Here is a 17,825-nt window from a genome sequence, read left to right on the forward strand (position 1 = left end):
CCAGTGAGAGAGCCGTGTAGTTAAATCTCTTCTCTGGGCCATTTTGTGCAATTGAAAGGACATCCTGTGTGCCACCTGATTCACTGAGTTTTCAACTACGGATGCACTGACCATACCTTCTGTCTGACTCTTGTTGCAAGACTGAGTCCTAATCAACCTTTGTCATTCAAAACATATCTCAATTTTTGTTTTTAAAGTTTGGGGTTAAGAAGCAGCTTCATCTTCCATCCCTACAACACCCTGAATTTTGACTTTATTTCCTCTCATTCCTGGTTATAAACCTGCCAATCCTTTTCTGAGCTCACTTCTAATAATACCTAGCAAAACAGTAAATAGCAAACATCACATGCTACTAATACTTTGTTTTCCCATCTCTTCCCTAAGGCTATAAGTTCATTTGTGTCATTATTTGCTTTATTCCAGTAAGGATCGTACAGAATGGTTTGCCATTATGTAACATGGATCAGCCATCATCCTTATAGCATCCAACCACCATCTCCTCACTGTTTTGTACCTGCCCCCAAGCTAGTACCACATATTTTAGGGTCTTCTCCTTTCCTTCTTTTCTTTCTTTTTTCCCCTTTCCTTTCTCTGCCCTGTGTTCCTTCTTACTTACCTTCCCAACCAACCTTCCCTCCCTCCCTCCCTTCCTCCCTTCTTTCCTTCCTCCCCCCCACCCTCTCGCTCTCTCTCAGCAGCACCTCACTTCCAAAGCGGTTTTGGTGTCAATCAAGGCTAAGCTTTGCTGAGTTAACAAATATATTCTCAAATATTAGTTGCTTAAATATAAACAAATAAAGGTTAATTTCTGGCTCATATCACAGTCCAGTGCAAATTGGGTGGTTTTCCTATAGAACTCTCCTTCAGTAAATAGCTCTCTTCCAATGGAGCTTTTCATTTCATTGTGGCATATTTGAATGTACATGAAGCAAAATAACTGTGAAGAGTTTGTGGTTGGGCAACTTATTTATACATCTCTGACCACCTTTCACTTCCCCCGTGTGAGAAGGCCTCTCTCGCAGTAAAGTCTGAAAATCATTAGCAAAAGAGAGATAAGGCGACTCTGGCAGGTATTGGGGGAAAGTGTAGTACTGGGCATGGCCACTGTGATAGGGATGGGAAGGGAGGGGAGGGGCGGAGCATGGGAGAAAGCTAGGGGGCTGGGGGAATAGAGGAGATTGGAAAGGGAGTGGGCTGAGGGATGGAGTGTCAGGACCTTCAGACACGCCAGCACAATGCATGTCAGGAGCTAAAAGAGCAGGAAGAAAAAAGGTTTCTGCTGGGTGTTTTAGACCAAAGAGACCAGAGCCACCTGTAGATGGTTTTCCTGGTGACTGATGTAAATATCATTTTATTTTCAGGATGTGAACTTTTGCTAATAAGTGTAGAAACTCAAGAGTTCAAGGAAATAAAACTCAAAGCCATGTTTTTTCTAACATGTCATTAGACGTCTTGTCACACCTCTAAACTGGAGATCTCATTCGTGTTTGTCTCTGAATCGGTTAAGGTATTTTAAAAAACATAATCACTTCTATGATTTTAGGGAAAATGTGGACAAAAACAATGGAACCTTCTTTTAAAAATATAAATATGTTTCTTATTTCCTGGAAGTTGATTTTTTAAAATTCCCTTTCAATGTTTAAAAAAAAACTGGTGACTATTCTGCTTTTCCTTCCTCACAGACATGATTGTAAGCATGTGGGTTTCCCCAGTGAGCCCCTAAGGCCTGATTAGCATCTCAATTTCCTTCCTTAATACAAAATTCAATCACAAGTCACTTAATGTTCCTGTTTGGGTTTTTAAGTACAAACAAAACAGTGGTACAAATCGAGTGTGAAAGAAGCCCAGGGGAGACACCCAGGACCGCTCTAGAAAGATCAAGGACAAGATTTTGCTTTAATGTATTTGCTTTCTGGGGGCTGCAGACCTATATAGGACTCCCGCCTTGGCTGACCTGATTGTACACTCGCATTCTTTAGTGCAGAAGACCCACCTCAGAGCAATCTGAGGGCGAGTTCTGGGGACTGAGGAAATAAGGTCAGGCCCATGGGGAACCATTCATTCTTTGTGAAAAAGGCCAGGAGCATGAGAGATAGGCCTGAAGCACTAGCGTGAAAGGTAGTGGCAGAGCCTGGAGAGCAGAGAAGTGCACAAGTCCTAGAAAAACTGAGTCAGTTCCAACTAGTTTTATACTGTTGAATTTTTTAAATGTTTAAAAACTGAACTGACTAGATATTCTATTTCTCTATAAATGACTGTACACTCGCTACTCTCAGATTTGTATGTGGGTGCGTGATGAAGACTTATTTTTCACAAAAGTGCCTGAAAGATACCCTCAGGCAAATGATCTTGATTCTACACACTTGACCAAAATCAAGGCATTCTAGTCTTTACCAGGCCTAAGAACCTCATTTTTATAAGAGCCTAGAATAGGGAGAAATTAGGCTGGGGATCCAGATCTTCTTGCCATCAGGTTGTCTAGGATTCCCCGCCCCCTCCCCCCCCCCCGCCCCCGTTCTTGCAATAGTCTGTGAGTGCAGCTAGTTCCTCTCTGAGATTTCCTCTCTAACACACACCACAGTGTAGCGGCACACGCCTGTTCAGCACTTCCCTGTCATGTCAATCTGCTTCCCGTAAAGCTGTTCTTAGAAGCACAGGGCTAGGAAAGGGAGAGAGTCTCTTTAGCTTCACTGTGATTGGTAGCTTCTGACCATCCACAGGAAAGGATGAAAGGTGGAAAAACACAGGTTCTTACTTTGGAAAAATATCTGCAGTTTGGAGTACCATAGCCATACCATTGTGCTTGTACCAGCTAGAACCTACCACTACACTCGTAGTACAGAGACAATCTGAGGAGCAAATCATGTTCTTCAAACCATATCATGACACACTGTAAGTGCAGCTAATGCTGCCCCGTGGCTGACTGCTCCAGCAGGCAGCAGAGGCGCGCCCCACAGTTGCTCCCTCCAGGGTGCATGCGGATATTGGTAGGGAGAGGCAATTCAGGAGTTTTTTGTGATAGCAAGTTTAAACCAGTCTAAGATAAATGTATGCAATGATGTTAAGAATCCACAGAGAAATACCCAGAAGTGGATCAAATTATTATGGCAAATATATTTCAATAATACATTATAATAAATTATTATTAGGTTAGTATTTGCTTCATTTTCTGGATACGAGCATTTCCTGCTTTGAAGGTGGCAACCCAGGTGCTTCATCCCACATATGTGAGCTGTCAGTGCTGTGGGAAACTGTCTCACGGCCTGCTTCTGAAACTGCGCTGCACAAGTTCTTCCGAGTAAAAGGAAATCGGTTTTGTTGATTAAATTTTGTAACAACTTCAAACACGAAAGGTTAATGTACTTCCTCATAAGCCTTGAAAATGATTGTCTGTGTTGCAGCAATCAGACAAGAAAAAGAAATAAAAGGCATTCAAATCGGAAAGGAGGAAACAAAACTGTCACTGTTTGCAGATGACATGATAGTATACATAGAAAATCCTATAGACTCTACCAAAAAACTGCTTGACCTAATAAATGAATTTGGCAAAACAGCGGGCTACAAAGTCAATATCCAGACATCAAAGGCATTTCTGTACACCAACAATGAAACAGCAGAAGCAGAGATCAAGGAAAAAATCCCATTTGAAATAAGCAAAAAGAAAAATAAAATATCTAGGAATAAACCTAACCAAAGAGGTAAAAGACCTGACCTGTATTCAGAAAACTACACAACATTGAAGAAAGAAATCAAGGAAGACACAAACAAATGGAAACATATACTGTGTTCATGGATTGGAAGAATTAATATCATCAAAATGTCCATACTACCCAAAGCAATTTACACATTCAATGTAATTCCTATTAAAGTACCAATGGCATATTTCACAGACATAGAACAAACACTTCAAAAAATTTATATGGAATTATAAACGACCCCAAATAGCTGCTGCAATTTTGAGAAAGAAGAGTAAAGTAGGAGGGATCACAATACCCAACACTAAACTATACTACAAGGCTACTGTAATCAAAACAGCCTGGTACTGGCATAAAAACAGGCACATAGACCAATGGAACAGAACAGAGAGCCCAGAAATAAGCCCAAGTCTCTATGGTCAATTAATATTTGACAAAGGAGGCAGCAACATAAAATGGAGTAAAAATAGCCTCTTCAACAAATGGTGTTGGGAGAACTGGACAGCCACGTGCAAAAAAATGAAACTTGAGCACCAACTTACACCATATACAAAAAATAAATTCAAGGTGGATAAAAGACTTAAATATAAAACATGACACCATTAAAGTCCTAGAGGAGAACGTAGGTAGGAAAATCTCAGATATTTCACGAAGAAACTTTTTTAATGACGTGTCCCCTAGAGCAAGGGACATAAAGGAAAGAATAAACAAATGGGACCTCATCAAAATTAAAAGCTTCTGCACAGCTAAAGAAAACAGTATTGAAATTAAAAGAGAACCAACTGTATGGGAAAACATATTTGACAATGACACCTCAGACAAGGGTTTAATCTCCAAAATATATAGAAAACTTACACGACTGCACTCTAAGAAGACAAGGAATCCAATTAAAAAGTGGGCAAAGGACTTGAACAGACACTTCTCCAAGGAGGACATACAGGAAAGTCCAAAGACACATGAAACGAGGTTCAATATCGCTAGCTATCAGAGAGATGCAAATTAGAACCACAATGAGATACCACTTCACACCAGACAGAATGGCCATCATAAACAAAGCAACAAACAACAAGTGTTGGAGAGGTTGTGGAGAAAAGGGGACCCTAGTGCACTGCTGGTGGGACTGCAGACTGGTACAACCACTATGGAAAGCAGTATGGAACTTCCTCAGAAAACTAAAAAATGGATCTGCCTTTTGACCCTGCAATTCCACTGCTGGGACTCTATCCTAAGAATACTAAAACACCAATTCAAAAGAACCTATGCATCCCAATGTTCATAGCAGCACAATTTACAATAGCTACATGCTGGAAGCAACCAAGATGCCCATCAGTAAATGAATGGATCAAAAAACTATGATACATTTACACAATGGAATTCTATGCAGCAGAAAGAAAGAAGGAGCTCCTACCCTATGCAACAGTGTGGATGGAGCTGAAAAACATTATGCTAAGTGAAACAAGCCAGGCAGTGAAAGACAAATACCATATGATCTACCTTTAACAGGAACCTAAATAACAAAACAAAGAAACAAACAAAATGTAACCAAAGACACTGAAATAGAGGACAGGCTGATGGTGACCGGAGGGGAGAGAAGAGGGAATTTAAGGGGACAGTGGGAAGGGTTCACAGCAACAAACTTAAAGGACACATGGTCATAGACTAAGGGGAGGGTGGTAATGGGAGGGAAGTGGGGAGGGTGGGAGGGGGGACTGGATTGGGAGTAAAAAGGAGAAAACTGTATTTGAACAATGACTAAAATAATAATAATAATAAAAAGATTAAAAGTGAAAAAAAAGAAAAAAAGAAAATGATTGTCTGTGTTGAAGATAACTGCCACACACATAAGCTAACTCCCAAGCCTTGTGATAAAGTACACACAGCTATACACTAAAGTATTTATATATTTCAGGTGGCCGAACTTGTAACCAATGAGTTCTTCGAGCAAGGAGATCGGGAGAGGTCAGAACTCAAACTCACTCCTTCTGTAAGTTCATCCTTTTATTATGATGCATCTACCCTTTTGAGTGATACTTAAAAAAAAAGACTCCAAAGTACAACTTTAAAAAGGGAAAAATTAAGAATGGATTTAAGGAAGCACTCCTGAAAGTTTAAAACTTTAATTATACTTACACTAAACACTCTTATTCCCAGGTTTCTGATTAAGAGTGGTGAGCTGCTTAATAAGAATCTCCCAAGCACCCACGGGGCGGGGGGTTGGGGGGACAAGTAGGCACAAGGGAGGATGCACAGAGTGGCATGTGATCACTCAGAGCCCAGCGCTGGCTGGCATTTCAGACGTGGTCAATGACTACATTGGAATAAAAATACGGGGGAAACATTAAAGGCCAGCTGTTCAGCCTTCAGGAGCTAGAACAGACAGCTGCAGTAAGTAATGGATATTCGAGATTTAATTTTCAATTTTGAACATTCCAAAATCTCAAAAACAAATCATTTTAAGTCTCTGTGTCTATTCTTTTTTGCAAAATGAAAAGTTTCATCCAGGAACTTAGGTTCAGCTGATTGAAATGCTACTTATGTTGGATTCATTCATTTGAATATTATTTGAGAATGCTTACTGTAGGCTCAGGATGGTGCTGTTTTCACTCATCGGGTTACAAAAGATGTAAATACCTTGGTCACTGCCCCTCACGGATGGGCTGGCCTCTTTATTCTTAATGAACGGTTAGCTAAAAACCCAACAAATTTAAAAATGGTGCAAAATATTTTAATGGCTGTACAGCACAGGAGAGTCAATGAAGTTCAAGAACTGTGTCAGTTGTCAGCAATGTCTATTTACGACAATCATCTGGTGAAAGACACTCAGGTTGTTTCCATTCCTGACCACCAGGAATGATGCTTCAGTGAACATAGGGTTACAATTTTCTCCAAAATATGGCTAAATTTTCTCAACATTATAATATAAAGTTTAAAGGCTGGGGATAATGAGGAGAAAATGGGTCCCTTCTACCATCATCCATCCAATAGTAGGTAAAAAATTTTGGTTTTTATCCATGACACATGGAACTTTATTTTTTTAATCCTCACCCAAGGATATGCTTGTTGATTTGGGGGAGGGGAGACAGAGAGAGACATCAATTATTTGCCTCCTGTTCACACCCCAACCAGGGATTGAACCCACATTCTCCTGGTGTATGGGATGATGTTCTCCCGGCAACTGAGCAACCCAGCCAGGGCCAGACAGAACTTTTCTGAAGAACACGCAGAATTGCCAAACAAACACCCCACCCTGAAAAAAATTAATACAAATACTCCCTATTTAAAGTGAAATTGCTTTTAAGGATCTTTTTCAATCTATCCCACTCTCTTTCACTATAAAAATAAAAGCCTGCCATTATTTTGGTGGCAGTAAAACACATCCCATTCCCCTTGACTTGTACCCAGTTCCCAGTGACCTGATGACTTGATTTAGTGGCAGTTACCTATATCTGAAGACAGATTTTGGCCCCAAGGAGTTGTGTGCTATAAAGTTCAAATAAATTCGCTTACAAGTCTCATAAAAGAGGTGGAAATACTTTATTTCTCATCATTGATAAAGGAAAAGAATGTACGTGTAAAGACTGGTTGTAATTTGTGAAGTGTTCATTTGGAAAAATTGGATCATTGCGGGAAACTGTTTGACAAGGCATTTGTAAAATTCTGCATTGTAATAAAGCAAGGTCCCCCACCCCCATTCTAGGCTATTTTTGATCGGAACCGGAAAGATGAACTGCCTCGGTTGCAGCTGGAGTGGATCGATAGCATCTGCATGCCTTTGTATCAGGTAATCGCAGTTTGGGAGGGCGCGTGTGTCCTGACTGAGCGAGAGGAGTGCACGTACTGTACTTTCCACTTCAGTTTGGGGAGGCTCGTCTGGCGCGTATGTTTCTAAGAACTGTGGTTACCCTGGACCTTCTCTCAGATTGCTGATTCTGTCCTGACATAAATTGGTACTAGTAGGCTGGGGAACCGAGGACATAATCTTCACAGGCCTCAACTCCTTCATTTGTAACTCGGGGATAATAATGTTTTTCTCAGTATTTCTCTACCCAGCCATCACCTAATAGTCTCTCCCGAAGGAGAGCTTGCAGGCCCTGCAACTAGGAAATCCCCTGCACATCGAAATACTGCCGGCTCCGACAGGTCCTTCAGGAAAGAAGCTTGTTTAACCTTGATTAACTCTAAACTTCTCAAGCAATTGGACATGGAAATCTTTTTCCCTTTTATACTTTTTCTTTTGCTTATATTAATACCATGAGATTTCCATGAATCCTGATTTTTGGCTCTGACCCCATGGTCTGGGCCACGGAGTTTTGTGAAGCACCTTCCACCTTAAAATCCCTCTGAGATGCATGTGACAAGTGCTACCACTGAATTCTGAGCAAAATGCATTCACGCTTTCAGCTCTGCTGCCTGGTGTTCAGGACCCTGGGCCTGGCAAGGAGACAAGCGCCATGGGCTTTGACTGTTCGCTCTCCCCGTTTCGAGTATGGACTAGGGAGGCATCAGTTCACGTGAACAGTTTAGCGCACACTGGCTTTTAATTCTACTTCCAAGCATTTGCTTTCCTGTGTAAAACCCAGTGAGCTATTTACCCCCCACCTAGCTCAATCAGTCTGAACTTCTTTTCTAACTTCAGATGAAAATCACATGCAGGGAAAGCAGAACTGCTTCACTTGCTCACTCTGAGTAACTCCATTAAGAACAGTATTGTTTTTTAAGGACCTCACATCATTAAGTTTCACACTTATCTACCACTTCGTTTTCAGCACTTTGAGGAACTACTGAGCCCTGTCACATTAACCTGAAAAAAAATACTGCCTTGAAGATGGAAATGTAATTTTTTAATATTTATAAATAACAAAAGTTAATTCATTTTTTGTTTTAGGTTATCCATGCAACACATGATCATATAAAGTCAAAGTTCAAAATAATCTAAAATAGATTCTTTTAGTTATAACTGGAATGTAATGTTCCTTTATTTAATAATGAAATATTGGATGAAAAATCAAGAATGACGCACCCTTTATTTTAAGAGGGCCCTTAACCCTCTTTTCTGCCTGCTCCTCCCCTCCTTGACCTTGGTATCTCTGAGTAAGCTGGGCAGCGCTTTAGTTGGGCGGACCTTCCTCTGCTAAGTTGACTTGATAACGCATGTTGAATTATTTTTTTATGTTGTTCAGTTTTTTGTGCCCCTTTAGGCAATAAATGGGATGAATAAATTATTCTTGTAATGAGTAAATTCCTTCTTTGTGGGTAAAGCTTAGGAGGATGAAGACATGTACTTGTGGTGCTGATAAATCTTTTGCACTGGTTTACAAAGCTATTTTGGGAATGAACCCAATGTTGACACGACCTTTCCATGTGATGATAGTAAATGCTGGAATAGCCTCTCGCATGCTTCTCCATGTTAATGTGATTGTTTCATTACTGATTCACAATCTTACATTTCTTATCGAACACTTTGAAATCTTCAGTTAAGAAGGAAGTTACTTGAGTTTAAGCTGAAAATAGCAATTTTCAGAATTTAGAGAATAATATTACCACATCACATTACTTACTATTCCTGACTTTTCACATGTTTTATTTTATTACTTATCTGTAAGGTTACATAAACCTGCTATTTTGATCCTCAGGAAGTTAACATATAGAAATGTTAATGACGCTACCAACAAATTAGAGTTGTATCCTGCTTACCCCGGGCCCTGGTTTTGGTGTGTTGGCCCTTCTACCCCCGCTGGATGGTTCATCGTCTCCTGCCTTTTGTTATTGAACTAAATGGGAGAGTCATGGCATTCTGAAGGGGATTGCGGGAGGAACTGTGTGTGCACATTTCTGTTTGTACCTGCAGCTTTGTCTCCTCACTAACAAAGCATGGAAATTGTGTTCTATTTTGAGTTCCTTCTCTCACTAACTTTTAAAAATGACCTCACGGATTCATTTGTAAATTCTTTACAAAGTTTTTAAAACAACATTTCAAAGAGCCTGCCAACTGAAACTTTGTAGAATGATTTTAAGTTTCCTCTTTTTTTAATTGAAAATATTGGGGTGACATTGGTTCACAAAAATATACAGGTTTCCAGTGTACAACTCAATAAAACCTCATCTGTTCACAGTATTGTGTGCCCCTCACCAGAGTCTCTTTTCATTCCCATTTCCCGCCTTTGGCCCACCTCCACCTACCTGGCACCCCCACTTCCCTCTGGCTATCACCATACTGCTGTCTGTATCTATATGTATGTATGTGTGTGTATATGTGTGTGTTTGTGTACATATGTATAGGTATGCACATACATATATGTATATGTGTATACATATGTGTGTGCATACAATTTTTTGCTTAATCCCTTTACCTTCTTTCATCCAGTTCCCCAGCCACCCTCCCCTCTGACAGCTGTCAGTCTGTTCCATGTATCCATGCCTCTGTTTCTATTTTGTTCATCAGCTTATTTTGTTCACTAGATTTCACATATAAGTGAGATCATAGGGTATTTGTATTTCTTTCTCTGACTGGTTTGTTTCACTTAGCACGATAATCTCCAGGTCCACCCATGCGCTTGCAAAAGGTTAAAATTTCCTTTTTTGCATGGCCAGGTAGTATTCTATTGAGGATCCCTATTTTGCTCCATCTCACGCAATGGATTTTTCATTATTGAACTAGATAATTGTGTATAACTCTTGGTGCTTCAGAACTAAAGTGGAATCAGTCAGTGGGAAGAAATCACCATTACTGCAAGGACACAGAATCTTTTGGAGGTGGCTCACTGAGCTAGGAAAGTCACTAAGGTGACACTAATTACTGAGGCAAAATGTCCGCAGGAACTCAGGCCGTTGCAGAGAAGGTTGCTGGGGTTTTGAACATGGAAGTGCAGTGGTGAAGAGTCCAAGAGGAGAGAAGGCAAACGGGAATGTGTGCAGGTGGCAGAAATCCCGAATGCAATGGACCTGAACTCACAGGGCCTCAGTCACAGAGCGTAAGAATGTACTGTGGCCTTGCTAAGTCAGCGTGGCAGAGGGCCAAAGCATACAGAATAGTACACAGGAAATGAAGAATGTCCCTTTGATTTCTTTTTTTAAAGACTTTATTTATTTATTTATTTATTTATTTATTTATTTATTTATTTATTTATTTATTTTTAGAGAGAGGGGAATGGAGGGAGAGAAACATCAATGTGCCAGAGATACATCAATCTGCTGTCTCTCACTCACCCCCAACCAGGCCTGGCCTGTAACCCAGGCATGTGCCAGTACCAGGAATTGAACTGGTGACCTTTCAGTTTGCAAGCTGGTGTTCAATCTCCTGAGCCACACTAGCCAGGGCTCTTCCATTTCTTTCCCCTGATCTTTCATTTCTTTTAAGGCCAGGGTTCTGAAGCCAAGATGGGGCAGGTTCAGGTGGCAAGAAAGCTCCCAGAGCCTGAGGGTGTTGTGTAGAGAGTTGGAATCTGCTTGCAGCTGCTTGCAGGGGAGCAGCGTGGAGAGGTGCAGTCTGGCAAGGGCCTCCACCGGAGGCTGCTGGGAGCTTCCGTAGGACCCAACTAAGAGTTTGGTGGGAAGGGAAGGGGTGCAGTTGGGCAGTAAATACAACTTTTGACTTCATCGACTTTCTCTGGATAATTTGGGTTTACCGCACGGTTCTGAAAGAGTTGTGCATGTTAGATAGCAAAGTAGATCATGCACTCTCTGCTTGCGCTCCAGTTTGCAGAGTTTTGTCTCCCCTCCAAGTGATAATGGCTAGTCTTCCATGCCTGAAGGGCTGGCTGCTCATCTGTGTGCTGAGGTGGGAACTTACAAAAAGTACACGGAACCATTTGGGATGTTCACTACATTCAAAATTGAAGCTCTTATCTCCACAACAACTTTGATTTCCAGCCGATTTGTCACTGTGTTGAGGTAAAACAATGAAGACACATTCTTTCCTCCCCCTTCCCTCCGCCCCAGTAAATCTGTTCATTAGGAAGTTTCCTCAGTACTCCGTGATTCATTAAAAGTGACTGACAGAAATACATAAAAATATAGAAATAAAATGATAGGTAAGGAAGGAAACTTCAGGGAACAGTCCCAGATCCACGGATAGTTATATAATAGAGGGATATGACATGTTTATAAATGAATATATAATTCTCCAGAATTTGCTCATCTTTTTAATCTTATGGTTCTAAACTTTTCTTTAAAAAAAAAAGAAAATTGTCCTAACAGGCAGAAGTCATGATTTATCTTTGACAGCATTTTAATCGGGAAGCATACAGAGAGCCAGGAGTGGGCTGGGAACCAGCAAAGTGTGGCCCTGGGAGAGGAGCGAAGCCTTGCATAGTTAACACAGTCCTAGCAGGGTATCTGGAGGAGCACATTGACATCTGATTCCCGTGCTCTCTGCTGTCTCTGCACCCTGCTGGGGATCCATTAGCCTGCTGCTCAACCTCTTTGGAAAGAGAAAAAAAGAAAGAATAAAAAAAGACACCATCAGACTTTGAAGTCATAGCTGCACCAGCCTTAGGGATAAACAGAAACCTGATGTCGGGGTGTCACACTGAGCTTCTCTGTGTGCAGTGGCAAGCTAAGTTTTTGCCCTGTATTTTCATTCTCCACTTAATCAAACCTTAGTGTACCTAGAATTTCAATGATGAACAGAGGCAATAGAGATCTTCTGTTTGCTAAGGATTGAGGGATATAATTTTTCTATGAACATCATCAGATTTTCAGCTCATCCCAAACTGGGTCTTCATGTTGGAGTGGATTTTTTTGCACAGATAATGCAAAAGAGCTAGACCTGGACAGACCATAGCCAGAGTAATTTTCTTTTCCTTCCTTCCTTCCTTCCTCCCTCCCTTCCTTCCTTCATTCCTCCCTTCCTTCCTTCCTTCCTTCCTTCCTTCCCTTCCTTCCTTCCTTTCTTCCTTTCCCTCCCTCTCTCCCTCCCTCCCTCCCTCCCTCCCTTCTCTCTCTCTTTTCCTCTCTCTTTCTCTTTCTCTTCCCCCAAAAGGAAGGATAAGTTTAGCACCCGTATTGCATCTTTACAAAAATGTGGTGGGGCTCCTGCAACAGGCAGGACCTCTGATGTTATGATAATAGTAATTTTTGACTTTTTTTTTCTGTCTTCAGTTTTAATGGTCATTTTGGAAAATAGATTCTACTTGATGCAATTATAAATATACTCTCTGGAAAGAAGAGAATTTTTAAAATATAGTTGAAATTGTAGAGACTGGGAATTAGAATTGATAAACTGAAAAAAGAATGTAAGGAGCTACTCTAAGACAATTTTTCTGGATACCAATAAAAGCACCTTAAAAACAATTCAGTGTTGCACTAAATGGTTCATGCTTTGTGTCCAATTTTTTTTTCAGAATGAGATCATTTTCTTTCTATTTTTAAAAATATATTTATTGATTATGCTATTACAGTTGTTCCCCTTTTGCCCCACTCTGTCCAGTACCCCCATTCCCTCCAGCAATCACCCCCTTAGTTCATGACCGTGAGTCGTGTATAAAAGTTCTTTGGCTTCTCCATTTCCTATACTATTTTTAACATCCCCCTGTCTATTTTGAACCTACCAGTTATGCTTCTTAATCCATGAAACTTTTCTCCCATTGTCCCCCTTCCCCCTCTCCACTGGCAACCCTCCAAATGATCTCCATATCTATGATTCTATTCCTGTTCTGGTTGTTAACTTAGGTTGTTTTTTTTAGATTCAGTTGTTGATAGTTGTGAATTTGTTTCCTTTTTACTGTACATACTTTTGATTTTCCTTTTCTTAAAAAAGTCCCTTTAACATTTCATGTAACTATGGCTTGGTGATGATGAACTGCTTTAGCTTTACCTTGTCTGGGAAGCATTTTATCTGCCCTTGAATTTTAATGATAGCTTTGTTGGATAGAGCAATCTAGGTTGTAGGTCCTTGCTTTTCATCACTTTGAATACTTCTTGCCATTCTTTTCTTGCCTACAAAGTTTCTTCTGAGAAATCAGCTGACAGTCTTATGGGAACTCCTTTGTAGGTAACTCTCTGCTTTTCTCTTGCTGCTTTTAAGATTCTCCGTTTATCTTTAACCTTTGGCATTTTAATTATGATGTATATTGGTGTGGTCCTCTTTGAGCCCAACTTGTTTAGGATTCTCTGTGCTCCCTGGACTTATATGTCTATTTCCTTCACCAAATAGGGAAGCTTTCTTTCATGATTTTTTCAAATAAGTTTTAATTTCTTGCTCTTCTCCTTCTAGCATCCCTATGATTTGGATGTTGTTACATTTGGAGATGTTCCAAAGACTCCTTATACTATCCTTCATTCATTTGAATTCTTTTTTAGTTCTTGCTCTTCTGACTGAATGTTTATTTCTTCCTTATGTTCCAAATCATTGATTTGAATCCTGGCTTCATCCCTCCCACTCTTGGTTTCCTGTAGATTTTTCTTTATTTCACTTCATGTAACCTTCATTTTTTTCCTGAGTCTTTTTTATGTTGTTGCTGTGTTCAGTGAGTTCTTTAAGCATCCTGATCACCAATGTTTCAAACTCTGCACCTGATAGGTTGGTTATCTCCATTTCATTTTTTTTTCTAGGGTTTTGTTCTATTCTTTCATTTGGGTCATATTTCTTTGTCTCCTCAATTTGACAGCCTCCCTGTGCTTGTGTCTATGTATTAGATAGAGCTGCATTGACTCCATGTCTTAGTAGCCTGACCTATTGTAGAAAAGGCACCTGTAAATTGTGTGGGGCAGAGCTTTAGGTAATCACTAGGGTGGGGCAATCCACTTCACTGCTTTGTGGCTCTGTGGGGGGAGGACTCGGAGAAGGGACAATGCTGCTGCCCGACTTCTGGAGGTTTGCCCGGCACTTAACCCATTTCCAGTCACTTCATCCACTCCCTGCATGTGACTGGTGCCCTTTCAGCTGTTGTGCTGGTGCTGAATCCCAGAGAGGGTGGATCTGCATACTTTTTAAGTCTGTGTGGGCCCTTTAAACAGAGTCTCCTAAAATTCAGGTCTTTCTTCTACCACCCCAACTCCCACTGGTTTTTACAGCCAGAGGTTGTGGAGATTTATCTTCCTGGTGCTGGAACACTGGGCAGTGTGGTCTGGCTTGAGGCTGGGATCATTCACTCCCAAGGTGTCCTTTCCAATCTTTATTCACCACACATGAGTGTGGGACTGCCTGTTACAAAGCCACAGCCACTCTACCTACCTCTGCCCCTCCTACCTGTCTGGGTATATATGGCTTCTTTAAATCCTTGGTTGTCAGACTTTCATACAGCTTGATTTTCTGAAAGTTCTGGGGGTTATTTGTTTTGAGGTCTCATTGTAATTCTTTCTGTAGTGTTCAAGGAGGTGAAGCGTGTTTACCAATGCCTCCATCCTGACCAGAAGTCCCAATATTTTTTTTAAAGAATAAGTAATAAGCTACTAAGTAGCTAGTCAGAATATGAGATCATCTCCTCTTAAAAGCCTATAAGGAATAGGATGTGGGTAGGGAGAACAAATTTATCAGATGCTTAAAAAATGGATACTATCCACATTGATTTTCTATAAATGTTTTCTCTACAACATTTAGTATTCTTATGGATGAGAGGAAGAATAGTTGGGGCTGATTTTACTCATCTTTACAAAAGGAGGACATATATAGAATGACATCATATATAACTCAAAAGCCTTAAGACGGCAGGACCAAAAGGAGGGAGGGTGTGATGCTATGCTGACCTCTGTGTGACTGGGTGTGGGCATGATGAACACTTTGTGCAGCCCTTGGCCAAGAGCTCTGGCTGCTGAACTTCATGGTCCTTGTAGTGGCCTCTCAGGGAAAGCCCCACTAGCTTTCTGGGCAGTTCTAGTCAACTGGTTCTCTTAACATTTGCTCAGCCCCTTGTGGGATACCCATGAAGAGCCAACTATTTTCTCTTCACACTGCTGTTCACACAACTTCCTCAGTCCTTTCTAATATGCTGCCTGGGTCACACTAAATTGTTCTAGGAAAATTCTGTCATTTTCTTGAATTAGGCTCAGAGATTCAGGACATAAGCTCTCCTCCAACATCCAGGCTTTGACCCTAAGGAACATGGAGCCTTGACATTCTCTTCTGATCTAATTCTTTCTCCCTCTCTACCCCATCCTTTCCCTCTCTCTCTCCTCCCTCTTTCTCTTCTCTCTCCCTTCTTCTCCCTTGCCTTCCCACTTCCCTAACCACCACAGTGGAAAGTTTTAAATTTTCTTTTTCCTTATTGGATGGGAACCTTACATGGTTTACTCTGTGTTCTCCATCTAGAGCTTTGTAATAAATTTGATGATCTGACTTAGCCAGGCTTGGTTCTTAATAAGCCAAAGAGCATTATGAAATTTAGAAATCCCCTTTCTTTTTTATCATTTTTGAGCTATTTATTTAAATTGTTTCATTTTTTTTGTTTATTCTGTTACAGTTGTCCCAATTTTTACTGTGGTGTACTTCTCTGTTCCACCATCTCCTGCTCACACAGTCCATCCCCACCCTGTTGTCCATGTCCATGGGTCGTTTATACATGTTCTTTGACTATTCCCTTCCTCTTCTTTCACCCTTCCCCCTCACCCCCTTTCCTCTGGCAGCTGTCACTCTGTTCCCTGTTTCCATGTCTCAGGTTCTGTTTCACTTATTAGTTTATTTTGTTAATCAGATTCCTCTTATAAGTGAGATCATATGGTATTTGTCTCTTGCTAGAAAGCCCTTTTCTCGCCACACAAAATTGCAATTGAAAATTATTCTCTCTCAAAGCTGAGTGAGAGGGGAGGCTGTGCCACTGGACCCTACAAACACCTAGGCCACGCTACCAAGACAGGGAGTCATAGCAGTTCTACCTAACACATAGAAACAAACACAGGGAGACTGCCAAAATGAAGATACAGAGAAACATGGCCCAAATGAAACAACAGATCAAAACTCCAGAAAAAGAACGAAACAAAATGGAAATAATCAATCTATCAGGTGCAGAGTTCAAAACACTGGTTATAAGGATGCTTAAGGGACTTAGTGAGGACCTCAGCAACATAAAAATTATTTAGTCAGAATAGAAGGATACAGTAATTGAAATAAAGAACAATTTACAGGGAAACAACAGTAGAATGAATAAAGCCAAGAATCAAATAAATGATTTGGAAAATAAGGAAGCAAAAGACAACCAATTGGAATAACAAGAATAAAAAAAATAAGGATAATGTAAGCATCCTCTGAGACAACTTCAAGGGTTCCAATAATCACTTCATACAGGTGCCAGAAGGAGAAGAGAAAGAACAAGAAATTGGAAATCTATTTGAAAAAAATAATGAAAGAAAACTTCTCTAATTTGGTGAAGAAAATAGACATGCAAGTTCAGGAAGCACAGAAAGTCCAAAACAAGATGGATACAAGAAGGCCCACCCCAAAACACATCATAATTAGAATGCCAAAGTTTAAAGATAAATGGAGAATCTTAAAAGCAGCAAGAGAAAAGTAGAGAGTTACCTACAAAGGAGTTCCCATAAGACTGTCAGCTGATTTCTCAAAAAACACTTTGCAGGCAAGAAAGTAATGGCAAGAAGTATTCAAGGTGGTGAAAAGCAGAGACCTACAGCCAAGATTGCTGTACTCAGCAAAGGGCAGATAAAGTGTTTCCCAGACAAGAGAAAACTAAAGGAGTTCATCATCACCAAACAGTATATGAAATGTTAAAGGGACTTATTTAAGGAAGGAAGATCAAAACTATGAACAATAAAATGGAAATAAATACATACTTGTCAACAATTGAGTCTAAATAACTAAGCATACAAGAAGAACAGAGACACAATCGTGGATGTGAAGAGCATTTTGATGGTTGCCAGGGGTTGTGGGGAGAATGAGTGAAGACATGAGGGGATTAAGATGTACAAATAGGTAGTTACAGAATATCCATGGGGGTATAAAGTACAATATATAGGAAATGGAGTAGCCAAAGAATTTATACACGTGACCCATGGACATGAACAATAAAGTGGGGATTGCCTGAGGGAGTGGCAGTTGCTGGGTAAGGGGAGAAAAGAGGGAAAAATTGGGACAACTGTAATAGCATAATCAATAAATATAATTAAAAAAACTGAATGAGGACAGCTTGCTGTTTCTAGCCAGAAACCACCATTTGTCAAAAGGAGGGAAGTCTACTGTGT

The 17,825-nt window shown here is 40.5% G+C and overlaps 1 protein-coding gene across 2 annotated transcripts in view; it reads left to right on the forward strand.

Moving 5' to 3' along the window:
* Positions 1–17,825, forward strand: part of PDE11A (phosphodiesterase 11A) — a 322,202-nt gene that overhangs the window by 281,942 nt on the left and 22,435 nt on the right. For both annotated transcript variants that reach the window (XM_045833325.1, XM_045833394.1), the window contains 2 exons: positions 5,605–5,679; positions 7,393–7,476. In XM_045833325.1, the coding sequence (XP_045689281.1) occupies positions 5,605–5,679; positions 7,393–7,476 (159 nt within the window). The remainder of the gene's footprint in view (positions 1–5,604; positions 5,680–7,392; positions 7,477–17,825) is intronic.

The sequence above is a fragment of the Phyllostomus hastatus genome, unplaced genomic scaffold (assembly GCF_019186645.2).
Source record: "Phyllostomus hastatus isolate PE091 unplaced genomic scaffold, TTU_PhHast_1.1 phas_contig_1, whole genome shotgun sequence".
Taxonomy (NCBI): domain Eukaryota; kingdom Metazoa; phylum Chordata; class Mammalia; order Chiroptera; family Phyllostomidae; genus Phyllostomus; species Phyllostomus hastatus.